This window comes from Lytechinus variegatus, chromosome 1, assembly GCF_018143015.1.
Source record: "Lytechinus variegatus isolate NC3 chromosome 1, Lvar_3.0, whole genome shotgun sequence".
NCBI lineage: Eukaryota > Metazoa > Echinodermata > Echinoidea > Temnopleuroida > Toxopneustidae > Lytechinus > Lytechinus variegatus.
The window spans coordinates 78,080,122-78,096,681 of NC_054740.1; the positions used below are offsets into that span (position 1 = coordinate 78,080,122).

General features: G+C 33.9%; 1 protein-coding gene across 1 annotated transcript; it reads right to left on the reverse strand.

Moving 5' to 3' along the window:
* Positions 1-4,302: 4,302 nt before the first annotated feature.
* LOC121424009 (elongation factor Ts, mitochondrial-like) lies at positions 4,303-14,897 on the reverse strand. The gene is made up of 7 exons (XM_041619585.1): positions 14,801-14,897; positions 11,528-11,706; positions 11,117-11,245; positions 10,633-10,752; positions 8,078-8,228; positions 6,297-6,503; positions 4,303-5,580 (listed from the first exon to the last, which is right to left on the reverse strand). The coding sequence occupies exons 1-7, from the start codon at positions 14,814-14,816 to the stop codon at positions 5,360-5,362; spliced, it is 1,023 nt and encodes a 340-aa protein (XP_041475519.1). The 5' UTR covers positions 14,817-14,897; the 3' UTR covers positions 4,303-5,359.
* Positions 14,898-16,560: the final 1,663 nt, after the last annotated feature.

Below are 16,560 nucleotides of genomic sequence, written 5' to 3' on the forward strand. Positions count from 1 at the left end.
TTTATATTAAAAAAAATGAATTGAAATGCATACCCGTACTAATTTTTGAGGGAGTAAAATATACATGGTAAGAATTTACATGAAATAATGTAAGTTCTGTTCTGCCAGAAGCACTGAATAGGCATTTAACTATTCAAGTGTGTGGAATTCCAAATTTTTGAAGTAGTTAGCATTTGATTGTGTCCAAAATTTTGTGTCCTCAAGTTTTATTCTTTATGGATCATTGTTCTGCACGGCTATCAGATGGTAAAACGGTCTACTCGAAATTTGACTTTTTGAGGTAAATTCACTTTCCTGGTAATGTGAGGGCACTCTTTCCAATGTCTTGGTTTACAGATAATTTCCACTTTCTTGGTACTTTTTTGTATTTTTCCTTCAGATTGATGGTAAAATAGTCTTTGTGTTAGCTTTGAGTTAGCCCATTGTCGGTAATATTGTTTGGAGGTAAAATGATCTTTTACGTAAACCTTTAACCTCCTTAATTGAGATTCTTGAATCATCGCTGTCAGATGGTAAAATGGTCTATCTTCGAGTTAGACCAGTTTACCGCCACGTCACACGGCTGTCAAATGGTAAAACAGTCTTATCTCAAAAATTGCTGAAGAATGTTGTGCTTATTTGGGTAAGATGTGTAGTATAAGTGTATACATGTGCTGTGGTTAAACAGTCTATCAAAAATCTCATTTATTTCACAATTGAATCCCCAAATAAGCTCAAAATTCTTCAGTTATCAGTATTTATTGTGCTTCTTCTTTTCCCATTGCTAAAAATGCATTATTTCCGTCTCATAAATAAAACTCAAACCTCTAAACTTTAAAGTTATTTTCTCAGAACAGCGATTTTTGAGATAGACTGTTCTACCATCTGACGGCCACGCGTGAAATACCCCGTAACTGTTTCATGATGGAAAATTATTTTCATTTTACAGCACTTTTATTTCTTTTGACTTATTGTTTTAGATAATGAGATAAAGAATTGTCAATTGCAGTTAATCTTTACAAGTTTACTTACTATATATAGCTCAATGATTCTCTTTAATTGAAGCAAGTTTTAAGGCCATATTATGCAAAGTATGACCTATTTACATTGTCAATGTATAATGTTGCAAAAATTGAGATGAAACATTGGTCTGTGAATTTCTAAATCATGTGGATTAATTTCAAACTGTTTGATAGGAGTAGGTCTATTAAATTTATCAGACATCAAATTTGAATCATTATTGCACTATCAGCAAGTGGGCTATGGTTGCTTTGTAAACTACGAGGTGTTTACCATGCAATTCCTGTTTTTTATATTAATGTTCTTTAGCATTTCTTGTAGGACCAAATTATAATAGGTTAATTTGGCCTAGAATATTCCATGAAATTGAAACCCTGTATCAAGTTTGTCATTTGTGAATTGTATCAGAAGAGTTCATTTTTAATTTCTATCATTTTGCAAAATTATGAAAAGTGTGTATATATTGAATCTTGATTTGTAATGTGTCTAAATAATAGCGTTGTGAGAAGTATTGGTGATATATGTTTTTTTTAAGGAATATGTTTTTCACTACAAGTAGATGAAATATATCAAAATATGTAGAATTTTTGGTAATGGTAATTTCTGAACACAAAATTGAACATGGGTTCATTAGGATTAATGTTCTTGTCAAGAATGGAAGAGCAAATATTCACTATTCAATGAGTCTACTCTTTTGTTTAAAAGCACGGCATGATTAATTCATCACCTTGATTACAATGGCAATCAACATCTATTTTCATTCTCAACATTTCTAATTTAACCCACCAAGTACTCATTTCCATCCATGTAGTCAATATTTTACTGAAATCGTTGGATGTTTAAATGGATAAGGGCAGTTTTTCAGTGAAATTTTATGACCGATTGTGCTGATTGTCATTAGAGTCATTAATTTTGCAGAAGGACCATTTTCTGAAAAAAATATTGTCTGTAAAAACTTGCGTCAAAGTATAACTCACTTCATGGAAGACATCCATTCAGGTAAACAGTGTGATGGTACTATTGTAAAAAAAAAATTTAATGAGTTAATCTCTGATAATTTCACCTGATCACTTACAATTTTCACAATAGGTTAATTTTGTAATTATTTGTCAGTGAACATACAATTATCAAAATCATGTTGCAAAATTAGAAAATGCTAATTGTGTTGGTTATTTGTAATTGTAAAAACCTCACAGGATTGTTGCAAGAAGCATGCATTGAAATAAGTCCTTAAGATCATTCACACATTTCTAGTGCAGACATCTTAGGCCTGTTCCATATATTAACTTATGCCATAAAAAATGGCAAAAAAAATGTTTTTCTTTTTTGCAATGGGCCCTTGGGATCTGTTATGATTATGGTAACTGGGTTATGCCAGTGGTAAGGCCTAAAATATTAAGATTGTTTCTTTGCCACAACAGAAGAAAAAAAAATTGGGGTGATCATGCAGTATTTTTTTAAGGATATTTGTGCTATTCTGGCCAGTGTCCTTTACTGAGAAAGTTTTTTTTTCCTGACAAGGCTCAACAGTCCATTACATAATACAAGTTTCCATGGAAATGGAAACCTGTATCAAACGTAAGTTTGGATCAGCTGGAGATAAATAGTGATTTCCCAACCTGGCTCCCATTTTGTCTTAGAGATTTGATGATATAGATGTATTCGTATTGATTGCAACTTTTAATATTGATCTCAGCTTCCATCTCTTCAGTACACAGCCCTGAGCAGACTCAAAGGTTGAATCAATTTTAACTCCTGACCCAGAAATATTATTAGGAACTTATATATTTGATTCTTTTAGGATTATATTTTTGCATGAAAATGTGAAGAATTGATTCATTGTGTACCATTTCAACTCATTAAGGTATTCAGGAATTTTGAAAACTGTTTGTGCCGTGAGACAGCCAAACTTTTGTATCATGATTAAAAGCATTCTTGATGTAGAAGACAATGCATAGCATACAGAGTGAAATAAAATAGTTTTGACAAAGCAAGAGTTTATACTTTATATTTGATTTTATTTGTTTTACATTAACAAGTATACATGTGCCAAATTGGTTGCTACACTTCAGTGAATGTCTTCAATTATTCACTCAAGCTCCTTGAGGGTCATTGAATGAATAATGGACTCTTGGAGGGATGGATGGATGAAAGGATGGATGGGTGGGTGGCTTGATGAATTGACTTTTTAAAGACTTAAAATAATTAAATAATGGTCCTGTGGTAGGGCAAAATCGTGATTTGACCATGAATTGCAGTATTTTGTCAAATTAAAAATAATCCATGATGGTTAACCCTTCATCATGTAAATCTGATGTTCTCAAACTTTTATAGGGGTAAACAAATTGTAAAAGAGTTATTGATTGTTATTACCCATGTCCTGGTCAAATATTGTAGTAAAAGCATGATTAAATCCCAAGGTTAACCATATTTAACAGCAATTTTGTAATGTAACATTTGAATATCATCCAGGAATGAAAAGTTTAAGGAAAGACTGGTCATACCAAATCAGGTTTGAGCAACCATGTCTTCAACCAAATCATGTCCCCCCAAAAAAATATCAAAAACAATTTTGATTACTGTTTTAGTTACAATGACAAAGGGCTGGATTTGTGTAAGTTACTCTAACAGTATAAGGTTACACTTCGTAATTCCGAAACACGCAAATTGCCTATACCTCGATGTTCGTTAATCCGAAAACGTTAAGGGTTTGTTAATCCGAACATTTGTGGCGTTATTCCGAAAGTTTGTTATTCTGAAGGTTCGATAATCTGAAAACAAAATAAGGTTTGATGTTCCGAAGGTTCGTTAATCCGAAACGAAAAAGGGTTTGTTGTTCCGAAGGTTCGTTAGTCCTAAAACGAAATAAGGTTAAATATTTAGTTTTCGGACTAACGAACCTTCAGAATTACGAACCTCATTTCTTTTTCGATTAACGAACCTTCGGAATAACGAACCTTTGAAATATCCGAACCTTCGGAATTATGAATGTATGCGACAGTATAAATGTATTTCATCAATTTTTCTTCATGCCCCGTGTACCAGAATGGGCCAATTTAGTGCCATGATAAGTATTTTCAATGGGCGAGGCTTTCATTTATTGATATAAATAGAAACCAGAAATTACCTGTCTTCATAATGGACAAAACCCAACATCTTTACTAACACGTATTTCAGTTTAATATGAACATATATTTAGAATATTATCCATATTTTAAACTCGTGCAGTTTTGACTTATCCAGCATTACTGGAACATTTCAAAAGAACATGAAAACATGTTTAACATATGATATCTGTATAACGCACATACATCCTAGTGTGAGTAATCTCTGGCATACTTTCGTGCATTTCTGTAATCATGCAGGGAGGGCTTCATTGGAAAACAGATCTCAATCTGTGATTTAATCTTCAGAAGGCAAAGATTCATAAATTTGTTCAGGGAAATGCAATAACTATCTTTGGGTTTTCTAAACATGTGTAACTGCAGGACTTGCAGAAATTATGGCTTCACTATGAAACAATATAAGTTCATATTATCGATACTAAAACCAAAAATAGCACTGTTGAAAAATGGCTTCCCTAATTTACCATCAAACATCGTACAGTGCAATATTACAACAGGGTGATGGAGACTTGTAGCAAATGACAGAGAGAGGGGAGATAGAAAATGGAGGATTGTTATACAATCGAATAGCATTTGCTTTACAAGTGTAACGCTTTTCAGATTTCCAGCAAGTTCCATAAGATTTTTTTAAAACTTGATAAAAATATTCGTAATTAATTATTTTCATTGTATTAAAATAAACAGGTCATGAATATAATTCAATTCAACTTGATGTAGCAACGTCAACTTAAATCCTCCAAATGTCAAAAAATTTTATTTACTTTTTCCCTATAAATTTCATCAATAATGACTTTTCAGTTTTCCATGGACTACTATTATGTCATGATACTACTCAAGTAGTCTGGTTTGTGTTAACAGTATACCAGGTGGGTGAGCTGTAGCACTGTGACACACAAAGCATGCACAAAGACTCTGTCCTTTATTCTCACAAAAAAGATGTTCTTTGGAGAAAGTCAATGTCAGTGTCATGAAAAGTTGATATGCCAGGCAACATTAGTTCAGTTTGGGCACGCTCTTGCATAGCTATACTCCACTGACTTTGTATAATGTGAACACAAACAGACTACTATGAAATACTTGCATAGCAGTCCACTGGTCAACATGTAAATAAAAAAGTTCCAATCATAGCTTTCAAACATTTGACTTGCTCTAGACGAACATACGAGTGCAATATTTTGGTACACTTTCAAATGTTTTTATCTGTAGCTATCGAATGTTCATTCGGTGATCTCTTTTCAACTCTCTCCTGTAGATTCCCCACATTCAAAACGAGCAAAGTCCACAACCTCAACATTTTCTTGAAGCAATAGTTCTCCAACTGTAAGGCTTGGATCCAATAAATATTCCTGATTCACCATCTCGTCCGTCTCTGTTTCTGGAGATGATGATGGCACAGGGGCATCATCATCAGTTGGGTCAGAATCTGGTGGTTGAGCTGACTCCTTTGATTCCAGCTCTAGAAAGTTATTTTAAGGATGAATTAGAAATGAAAATAACTCAACTTGATATACAGAGCATGAAAAACAAGGATTTTTACTCATTAGAAAGTAGAAATTTCAATAAAATCTCTAGTCTAAGTGGGGGTCTATTAGAAATAATATGGAACTTTTAGTAATACTCTCCAGACAAGAAATAATCTTCACTTACTTTTTAGGGGTTTTAAATAAAGAGATTTCATCGTCGATGAAGAGCATGAAATAAAAACAGGTGTTGCAATGGGGGGGGGTTAAGATGATAGTCCTTTGATATCCAAGTAGTTGAAAAGAAGAGAAAAAAGAAAAGAGCAGAAGGGAAAGAAGGAAGAAGAGTATTATATGAGAGGTTGGAGTCATACATTTTACATGAATATTTCCTAGGTAATTGGTTATATACCAGCTTGGTGTTTACTAGCAAAACGCTTTCCTGCCAAGTTCCTACGATAGTTACCGTAAACATAAACGAAACAGAATGAAAAATGTATGGGGTCACCTGTAGATCTTCCAAAACCATTTAAGACTATGTCTATAGGCTATACCTGATGTACATTATATGAAATTTATTGTACTCACTGAATTTGATCCTCCTGCTAACCCATTAAAGGACAAACTACACACCTGATAAACTATACAAGAAATTCATTTTTTTCTTGATAATATATTTAGATCAAATGTATTTGAAAAAAAAAACACTTACCCTCAGGGTCTGGTGGTGAATACACCCCTATTCTAAGTGGATTCATCCCAACAACATGTTGTGATAGCCTCCTGCCAAGCACCTCTGGGCGGAAATTGGGTGTTGTTTCTCCCAAGTTCTTGAAGACAACGATGGCGGCATATTTACCCATGGTGCATTTGCCCTGGTTGTCCTGGGGCTTTTGAAGTGCTGAATGAACATAAGAACCTATGTAACGAAACAAAAGTGATAATAATTTCTCATACATAAATAAATTAATGAAATAATAAAAACTAGCACATCAATGATGTGGTGCTCATACAGCATCTTGCAAAAAAAATTAAAACAATTTTTAATTTCAGCCCAGTTGACGCTGTAGTGAATTATATTGGTGATATAAATTGAGGAAAACGAATTGAAATTGATGAAGAAATGACAGAGAAGAAGCAATAATTGTGATTATGAATTAATTTCATATAAATTGGCATAAGTAATTCGGTCAACAAATAAGAAGCATTTTTATGAGATTCAAAAAATATGCATAAATTAGCATATTTAATGAGTTTCAAAATTCTGTGTAGATTTTTTGCATCCCCACCTACAGCAAACATATACAGCAAAAAAAAATTGATTAACGAATGAAGGAGAAAAAACATTTTTTGTGATTTATGAATAAATTTCGCATATTTTCTAGTTAAAATGTCAAAATTCTGAGTGGAAGTTTGGTGACCCTCATGTAGCTCTACTAGATGGATGAAAAAAATCAAAATTGGTGAACAAATAAAAAAGAAATATTTTTTGTGATTATGAATAAATTTTGCATAAATTGGCATAAATAATTTTTTAGTCAAAATTTCTAAATTCTGTTTACAAGTGAACCTCATGAAGCTCTACCAGATGGAAGAAATATAAAATCAAAATTGGTCAACAAAGGGGAGGAAGCATTTAATTTCACATGAATTATCTAGTCAAAATTTCTAAATTCTATGTAGAAATTTGGTGAACCTCATGAAGCTCTACCAGCTGGAAGCAAAAAATCAAAATCGGTCAACAACAAAGAAGAAGCACTTTTGGTGAATTTTAAAAAATGTGCGCAAATTAGCATATTTAATGAGTTTCAAAATTCTGGGTAGAAGTTTTGAATACCCTACCTAGTGCTATCATATAAAGCAAACAGAATTGAAATCGAACTTGAAATGACAAAGAAGCATTTTGAATTTTTGGATGGACGACAGACGATGGACGCAACGCCACAGCACAAGCTCATCCCGGCCGGATGAGCTAAAAATGTGATAAACAGACTACCGGTACCCAAAAGCATAATTCCTCCAGCACCATCAAATATGGGTAGAGGTATACAAATTTAACAAGCTATTACATTTTATAATGGGATATTCAGAGAAGCCAAGTTCAAAGACCAGCTATGCGTGAGATTTTCTGTGAATCTGAGTGAGATCACAGACATTGTGTACAATGTATATGGGGATAGGCTGTAATAGTTGCGTGAGACAGAGATTTGAGGGGATGTAACGAGAGTCCCAAAATGCTTGAGTCTCACGCCTAATGCGTGGACTTGGTAGCTCTGGATATTGTACTCTCTGAACATTCATCTCATACATACATATATAAAGTGCTTTTCATATCTTTTCATCATTTTATCATGAGGTTAGTGGCTTATGCCAAGATCAGGAGAAATTCACTCGTGTCCAAAATAAACTATAGGAAGCTATACAAATATCATAAAATTAATCTCATCTATCCAAATTTGATTTGAGCTCTTAGTGAATGATCCCACATCTTACCAATGAACAATTCTTGAGGTGCTTCTAGATACAGCCCTCTCCTGATTGACATGTTCTCACCGACCTGACCTATCGTCAAGGCAGTCAGATCTTCCATTGATTTACCATCCTCACCCACTGATGACTTCATATCTTCAGCAGATAGAGGGAGCTGTTCAAAATAATGAATGAAACAACAAACGCATCATCACAAAGATGTGTAGATAACATTTGGATTGAACATACAGTCCAGTAATAATCATAAAATGAATGCAAACGGAATTCAACAAAATGCACACTTATGAGGTTGGGTGTATAAATAAACGTTAAAGGGATGGCCCGGTTGAAATATTTATATCTTCATACATAAAGTACAATTCATTGAGCAAAATGCTGAAAATTTCATCAAAATCGGGATAACAAATAATAAAGTTATTGAAGTTTAAAGTTTAGCAATATTTTGTGAAAACAGTCGTCATGAATATTCATTAGGTGGGCTGATGATGTCACATCTCCACTTTCTGTTTTCTTATGTTATTACATGAAATCATATTTTTTTCATTATTTCATACATGTGTGAATAATATGTCTCCCTTGTAATGAAATAAGTTGCAGCAATGATATATCCAATGCATTAAATCTGTTGTCAATCTATTTTTTCTAGTTCTTGGAAAAAAAATTTGAATAAACCTAATTTCTTATACACAAAATACAAAAGAACAAGTGGGAAATGTGACATCATATTTTTTTCATTATTTCATTCACATGTGTGAATGATATGTCTCCCTTGTATGAAATAAGTTGCAGCAATGAATATCCAATGCACTAAATCAGTTGTCAATCTATTTTTCTAGTTCTTGGAAAAAAATTTTGAATATAACCTAATTTCTTTTAACAAAATACAAAAGAACAAGTGGGAATGTGACATCATTAAATGAATATTCATGACGACTGTTTTCATAAAAAAATATTGTTTATCTTTAAACTTCAATAACTTTGTTATTTGTTATCCGATTTTTTGAAGAAATTTTCGGCAGTTTGCTCAGTGAATTCTACTCTATTTTTTAGTTATAAATACTTTCAGCCCCAACCACCCTTTAAGTACCAAATGATTCTGTTTGATTTGCTGAATAATTAACAAATTGACTATGCATTCAGTTAGTAGATAGGAGTTTTACAAGCAATAATACATAGAAGTGCTGTGTGCATTTTTGCAAGGACAATTTCAGCATACTTGTTTTTCAGAACACACCACATTTTCTCATACATAGGTAAGGATTGATGAATTAACTTGTTAGCACATCATCCAAGTAAACAATCTAGTTGCATAGTCTAGGTACTGGGTGGATGAATCGAAAGGGAAAAGACAACAGTTAATTTCAACAATATAACGAACCTCTAATCTCCGATGCAATTGCTTTAGATTTCAGCAAAAATTCTTTTTTTCAAGATCGTGGTGCAGTGCACCTGCAGCAGCCAGGCGCTGCGCTGCAAGGCAGCAAAGTGAAGAGACACTGCGCGCTAGGAGAAATTTTTACGTTGTAAGAGCGCATTTGATTGGCTAATTCGGCTCAGTAGGGGAGTGGCCTAAAGGGACTTAATTGAGCGCTAATAGAGTTTCAGAATACGAATTTCGAGGTACATTAGCGCTCCATTAAATGGGTAACTTAAAAGGAAATTTAAGTGTAAACTTACGAGACTTTTCAGAATACCCCCCAGGTCTACTAGCAGATGGTCTAATTCTCAGATCATGTAATACCACCATGGTTAAACCCACTTAGTCATTCATTCTTACGCATGTAAGGTCTATTTTCCATTTTGTCTACATATTATTCAGCACTTTTCAAATGAACATTTCTTTCATAAAAAGTTCACCTAATCATACATACTAATTGGTGTTAGGTAAAGTGGATACATACAAAGCAGTAAATGGGCTAAATAAAATTAGACCAAATTATTAAGAGGTGAACTGGTTGTACACTAACTAGGATTAGACCGTGTGGAATGAGAACAAACAGATAAATAGACAATTAGCAGGTTTGTAAGATATGAATGACTTTACGCATGACAGGTGATCCTTTCTTGTGCTATGTGATGTCCCATGTAATTTAGTTTATGACATAAGAACATGTTCCAGTCGTGCATAAAGTCTTTCATAACTTTACAAACAACTTTATGAAACACCCATCTGGTGTTGATTAAGTAAGAAAATATTGTGTAAGCAAACATTCAATTCTAGACTCGACATTTTTGACCGACAACGTTGTCAGGTCTGAAAACTTTCCTTGATTATGGTTTGCTTAGAGGCACTGTTACCATAGTAATGGTCGGATAAAACGTCTGACAGGATTGTTCATAAAACGCTCCCAAGATGTTTAGTAGAACAGTGGAAGATGAACTAACGGCAACTTATCTTGATATCAATTTTTTTCTTTTTAGATCATTGAGCATTGTTACTACTTGAGTTTGCTTCAACTATAGGGAACCAGATGTGACATTGTCTATGTTTTTCTGTTCCGTATGTTATAAAGTTAATATTCAACCTCCCATTGTACACATATTGTAACTCAACTCACTTTCAAAATATCTTGATTTGCATGTTTGCCTTTCTGACTTAGGAGGGCAGCAGATGCTACATGGCTAACAAGGTTCTGGAACTTGGCATTACGTGCTACAAAATCAGTCTCGCAATTCACCTGTGAACAAGGAAAAAGAAGAAATGAAATGGAAAGGCTGATTTCAAGGCCCATATCTATCAAATTAGTACAAATACATGAAAATGTTTATTTTTCATTTTTTAAGGATGATTTACACGCATTTAAAATCTTAAATTAGAATTCTTTAAATAACATTTAAAAACAATTTACATTTACCATATCACTCTCTGTAAGATTCTGATCAAATGTATTTTTTTAAAAAAAGGTTTGATTTGAGAAATTTGTTGTGTATTGCATTAGTTTTATTTTCTTATGAAATCCCAACGTTGATTACATTACATGATATGATGTGTGCCTTTGGAAGCATTCAGAAAGAATGTACAAAATTGGGTTAAAGTATTACCTCAACCATAATAGCAGAGTTAGACTGACACATGACCCCTATAAGACCCTGAGCTGTAACTCTTCCCTGTAGCTTGGTAGCCTTGCTCCAACCTTCCTTTTGGGCCTGCTCTCTCAACCAAACCTCTGCCTAAAATACAAAAACATGTGTGGGGCATAGAGTAAACTAGTGATGTTTGTGCTTCAAATCTGCTCTACATCCAGAATACAAGATGCTTTCCAATATCATTTATAAAAATAACTGGTTTGATGTGGTTTTCTTCATATGTTTGCATTTTGTTGCATGCACTAATTGCTCAATTTCATAACATAACAAAGGTTTTGTGAGTAACATAAAAGCCTGTGAAAAGCAATGGTAAAATTTTGAACAATCACTTTAACATTTCAATGTAACAAAAGGGTCAAACATTACCTGATCAACATCGTTATTGAATTTCTCAAGGGCCTTCCGGCAGTTTACAAAACTGAACCCAGTTTTCCTTCTCAGCTTCGCCAGATTTGCCTTGCTGTTTGTAGCAGCAGCTGTAGCCATCATCCTCATCATCATGCTTGTTGATGGAAACTGTCTCGCTGAGAGACAAATAGACATACCTGTCAGGAAGAGAATTATAAAGAAGTGAATATAAGATTGAGAAGGATATTTTTTTAAATGAAAATATTTATTTCATTGTTACAGTTAAATAGAAATTTGAAATGAAAATAGTTTGAAAATTCATTTTCATTTTCACTGTGCAGCGCCAGATCAAAAATGCTTTCAATAGAGTTTATCCTCTATATCATTATCATTTACCGGTAATGCCAAACATGGTAGAAGCAACTCCCATCTTTTACGGTCTGACGCAGCCGGGTTTGAACTCCCAACCTCCTGGTTGTGAGATGGACACTCTTTTAACTGAGCTAACACACAGGATGGCTCATGCAGCCCAAAACATTGCCATCATTGAGTTGGTGAAACCATTGAAAACTTCTGGAGTTCACAATTTGCAGTGACCAAATGATAGGGGTTACACTAAAGACACTAATAAGTGGTCACTGCCTGACTGCAAGAAAAAAATTTTAATGAATGCAAGTTAGATTGTAAACAAAAAAATTAAAATAGGCCCCTACACATAGGCATGACAGGTAATCAGGTACAGGTTATATCATAACCTTGTTCATTGATTAAGTGGCACTGGCCTACTCACACATATTGCGAGGTTAGTATGCTATACAAACTTCACACCAAGTACATGTTTACAGTATGGATTTTAGAATTGTTGGTTAACATCGCTTCATAACACGAATAATGTTAGCCGAAACTTATTCCGCTACTCACCAGGGCTTTTGCTGGTAAAAAGTGTTCCATTTTCAATTTTACATATTATATTAATGGAAAAAGCATGTAAAAAAAGCAAAATCGCTTACCTCGGCCTGGAAAGTTCCCAGGCTTCCCACGTCTCTTCAACGGAAATAAAAGGAAGGTCGATGGTGGCGCTCATACAATTCACAACCTTACTTCAGCTTGTCGGTATTTTATAAACTAGATCTGTTATTCATTGTATGAGCCATTCCAATGATTGTTTGATAAAATAGAGACACCAATAAAAGCAATAACTTAAAAACATACTTTTTATAATATTTTTGTTTTTTGGTGACGATAATACTTTTTGGAAAATATTCAAAGCGATGACAAATTAAGCAAAAAATATAGAAAATTCTACGTACCTTGAACGGAGTCCCGTAAGTGCTACCGTTCATTTGTCAATTAATGTTCCACCAAACTCTTTACAGTAAAATGATTGGACACTTTGCCAACTTCGCATAACGCTTTAAATCAAGTTACGTATATAATAATTTTTTTCTTCCATGTACTCCAATACATATTCTGGCTAAAATGTCATTTTCCCCAAAAGTTTCATTTCAAATTATTTTTTTCTTTCATGAGGACATTAAACAACTACTACCTGGGTTATATTTAGATTACTGCCCCAGGGGAATGGGTACTTATAGGAGAAAACCACAATCCCTGATAATAAAGTACATGGCCTATGAGAAAGTTGTCCTTGCCCTCGTCATAATTTACTTACCCAGTTGCCAATTTGAAATCTACATGATATTAGTGATCTCAATTTTAAAGCAGCTATAACTTTCTTATTGCTTGTTCGATTTCTTTCAAACTTTCACCATTCTGTTTAATTCATTTTTCTCCTTCCCAACCACAACATTCTATGGCGAAGGCTGGATTCCCCTTTATTGAAAGTAGAGATTGAAAAATGAAAATTTTCTTACCACATTACTTTCCACCAATAGAGGGCGTATACAAAAATATTCCCAAAATTCAAGTTTTTGAGCGCTCTGGTGAATACAAAAATTTTCCCAAGTTACTAATGAAAAATAAATTGCAACTGTATGGAAATGAGTAATTTTGGTCACAAAAGTGATATTTTAATGATTTTTTTAAATATGTTTTTATTGTGTGCTATTAACAGCATTGGCATAACATAGTCCTACCTGTAGATTCCCCACAGGCAGGATGGTTGCAGTGAACAAGTGGTCTTACCCCGGGGGGGCCACTTCCATTCACGAGTGGATACCATGCGCGACAAAGGGGTCTCGAAAAGCACCCTAAACGCGTAATTTCCATATTCTGAAAATGCCCCCTTAACAAGTATAGGGATATGATACCCTACCCTTAACAAGTATTGGAAACAAAACAATACTCTTGGCAAATATTCCCTGAAATGAACCTAAACAAGTACAGGAATTTTTTATTGTTACGGTTCCTTCGGTCGTCGGCTTTACCTTATTTGGTGTAGTACGACCCCACTTCTACACCTCGCGCAAATCGGACTCTAAACACGTAGTGTTGGGGCAAAAAGGACATCCTTTATAAAACATTTTAATTTTGTTTTATCATCCCCGCAAATTCGACCCTAAACACGTAATTTTCCTAGCGAAATAGATACCTTTTTTCATTATTTTTGTGTTTTTGACACCCTTATCACGTTACGTACGTAACGTGCCCTATCGTGAAAAAGACATCCTTTTTACGTGTTTTTTGGGTCGCGCATGGTATCCACTCTTCAATGTAAGTGGCCCCTCCGGGGGTCTTACAGAGACAAACCGTTTTTTTAGTCTACCTATTTTCAAAAATATATTTATAGGCCTAGACTCTAGTCTAGAGGTTTTGGCATTATCGTGATATAGGTACCACCATTCACTTCGTACAGCAGCGCTTTATTCAGTCGCACGCACGGTTCCCTATTTCCACCTCCATTCACTTTGTACACAAATATAATGCGCGTACACAAATCTATGAGTGGTTTCCAAAACACGATTTGGCCGAGGTTTTTTTAATTTTGGCTCACTTACTCATACAATAATATATCAGGAACATTATCAAGAGAATTTTGGTGTGTGATAACAATTAATTTAAGTTGAAACTCAAGTTAATTTGCTAGCCCCCCCCGCACGCGCACATACAAACAGATAGGCGGCGGCACCGAAACAAACGCGCGCGGACAATCTCACATAAATAACCGTATATGGGACTAAGTGAAAAACTAAGTTAAATTTTACAAATCCTCAATATTTCTACACTCTGCATCATTTTGCTTGCGTGTCCAAAAATTAATGATAGATCATTTAATTCTAACGAACATAATATTCGGTTTTGACTTTTTGTTTCGATTACACATATCCGTACCTGTTTTAAGGAGCATCTTAAAGTCAATTTGAAGAACTTGAATTGTCCCACCTAGCAAGGCTTCTTTTCGTCAGTGCAGTTAGTGCAGTATTCAGACGCTGACGTATTTTCTTTAAAAAAAATATTTAAAAAAATAAATAAAAGACCTTTCTTTCGTGATGTGGGAAGGACCTCGGGGGAAGGACCCTCATAGGAGAGGGGAGAGGGGACGGGTGGGTACGTAGATGTTGGCTTGATTAAATTACAAGGGTTTTTACACTTGTGTAGTGGCGATGTTTAGCATCCAGCCATGCATCCCCCGCCATTAAATAAATATATAGGGTAACCTGAATGAATGAATAATATATTATTATATATAATTGTATTTCAACATCATATTTAATACCAGGCAAGTTTATAGTTTCAAAATCTACTTTATCATAGAATCAATAAAAAAGATATTTATTTCACTATGTTTTCTGAAATGCATGCCTACCTAGATGATGCACCTTTATTTGAAGCTAAACTTAAAAGAAATCTGAAAAAAAAATGTTTTAATTAAGACTTATTATAAAATAAAATTGGAAAGTATTGGCATTATTAGGCCTACTATTCAAAAGGCACTCTGCTTTAAAGACAAGTCAATCTCACCGAAAGTTAATTTGGATAAAAAGAAAAAAAAACATCAAGCATATAACACTGAAAATTTCATCAAAATCGGATGTAGAATAAGAAATTTATGACATTTTATAATTTCGCTTAATTTCACAAAACAAACGAAGCAACTGATGACATCATCCACTCACTATTATTTTGTCTGTATGAAATTTTCTTAGTTTATCCTCATCACTGTAATCTTGCGTACGATGGGTAGGCATATTGTTCATGATTACAAAAAGTGTTTGTTTCAAGGTCTAATTCGCATAATTATTTACTAAATTCCAGTGCTTAAAAAGTTCGTAAAACGTGCTCGCAATCTTTGTTTTATCTAGTCGTTCTTATTATTGAAAACGTGCTTGAAATATCCAATTTTCATATCAGATTGAAATATCACCAATTTTCAGCCCGCTCTCGCATCATTTAGGTATAGAAAGCCATGTTTTTCATGATTACAAAAAGTGCACAGAATGTCCAGGTTTTCAGGTCGGAATTTTCATTTCAAGTTCATTTCAAGATGTGATACTTGTAATTTCGAAAAGAGAAAGTTTTTAGCTCGCTCTTCGCAATTCAATAGTTTTTAAAAATTTATTATCCACTATAAAAAGTGCTCAGAATGGGCCATTTAAAAAAAAATCAGGGTCTCAATCTCAATAAAAACTAGCTCGCACTCGTTTAGGCATATACTTTGTTCTGTTAAAAATGTGCTTAAAGGACAAGTCCACCCCAACAAAAACTTAATTTGAATAAAAAGTGAAAAATTCAACAAGCATAACACTGAAAATTTCATCAAAATCGGATGTAAGATGAGAAGGTTATGGCATTTTAAAATTTCGCTTCATTTCACAAAAACAGTTGTATGAACGAGCCAGTTACATCCAGATGAGAGAGTCGATGATGTCATTCACTCACTATTTCTTTTGTTTTTTATTGTTTAAAATATGAAATATTTTTATTTTCTCGTCATTGTCATGTGAAATGAAGTTTCATTCCTCCCTGAACACGTGGAAATCCATTATTTTAACATTTTGTGCTTCAGGCAAGGAGGTCCTAATCGTCAAATTCCGCGTAAAAATTGAAATATTGTATAATTCAAACAATAAAAAACAAAAGAAATAGTGAGT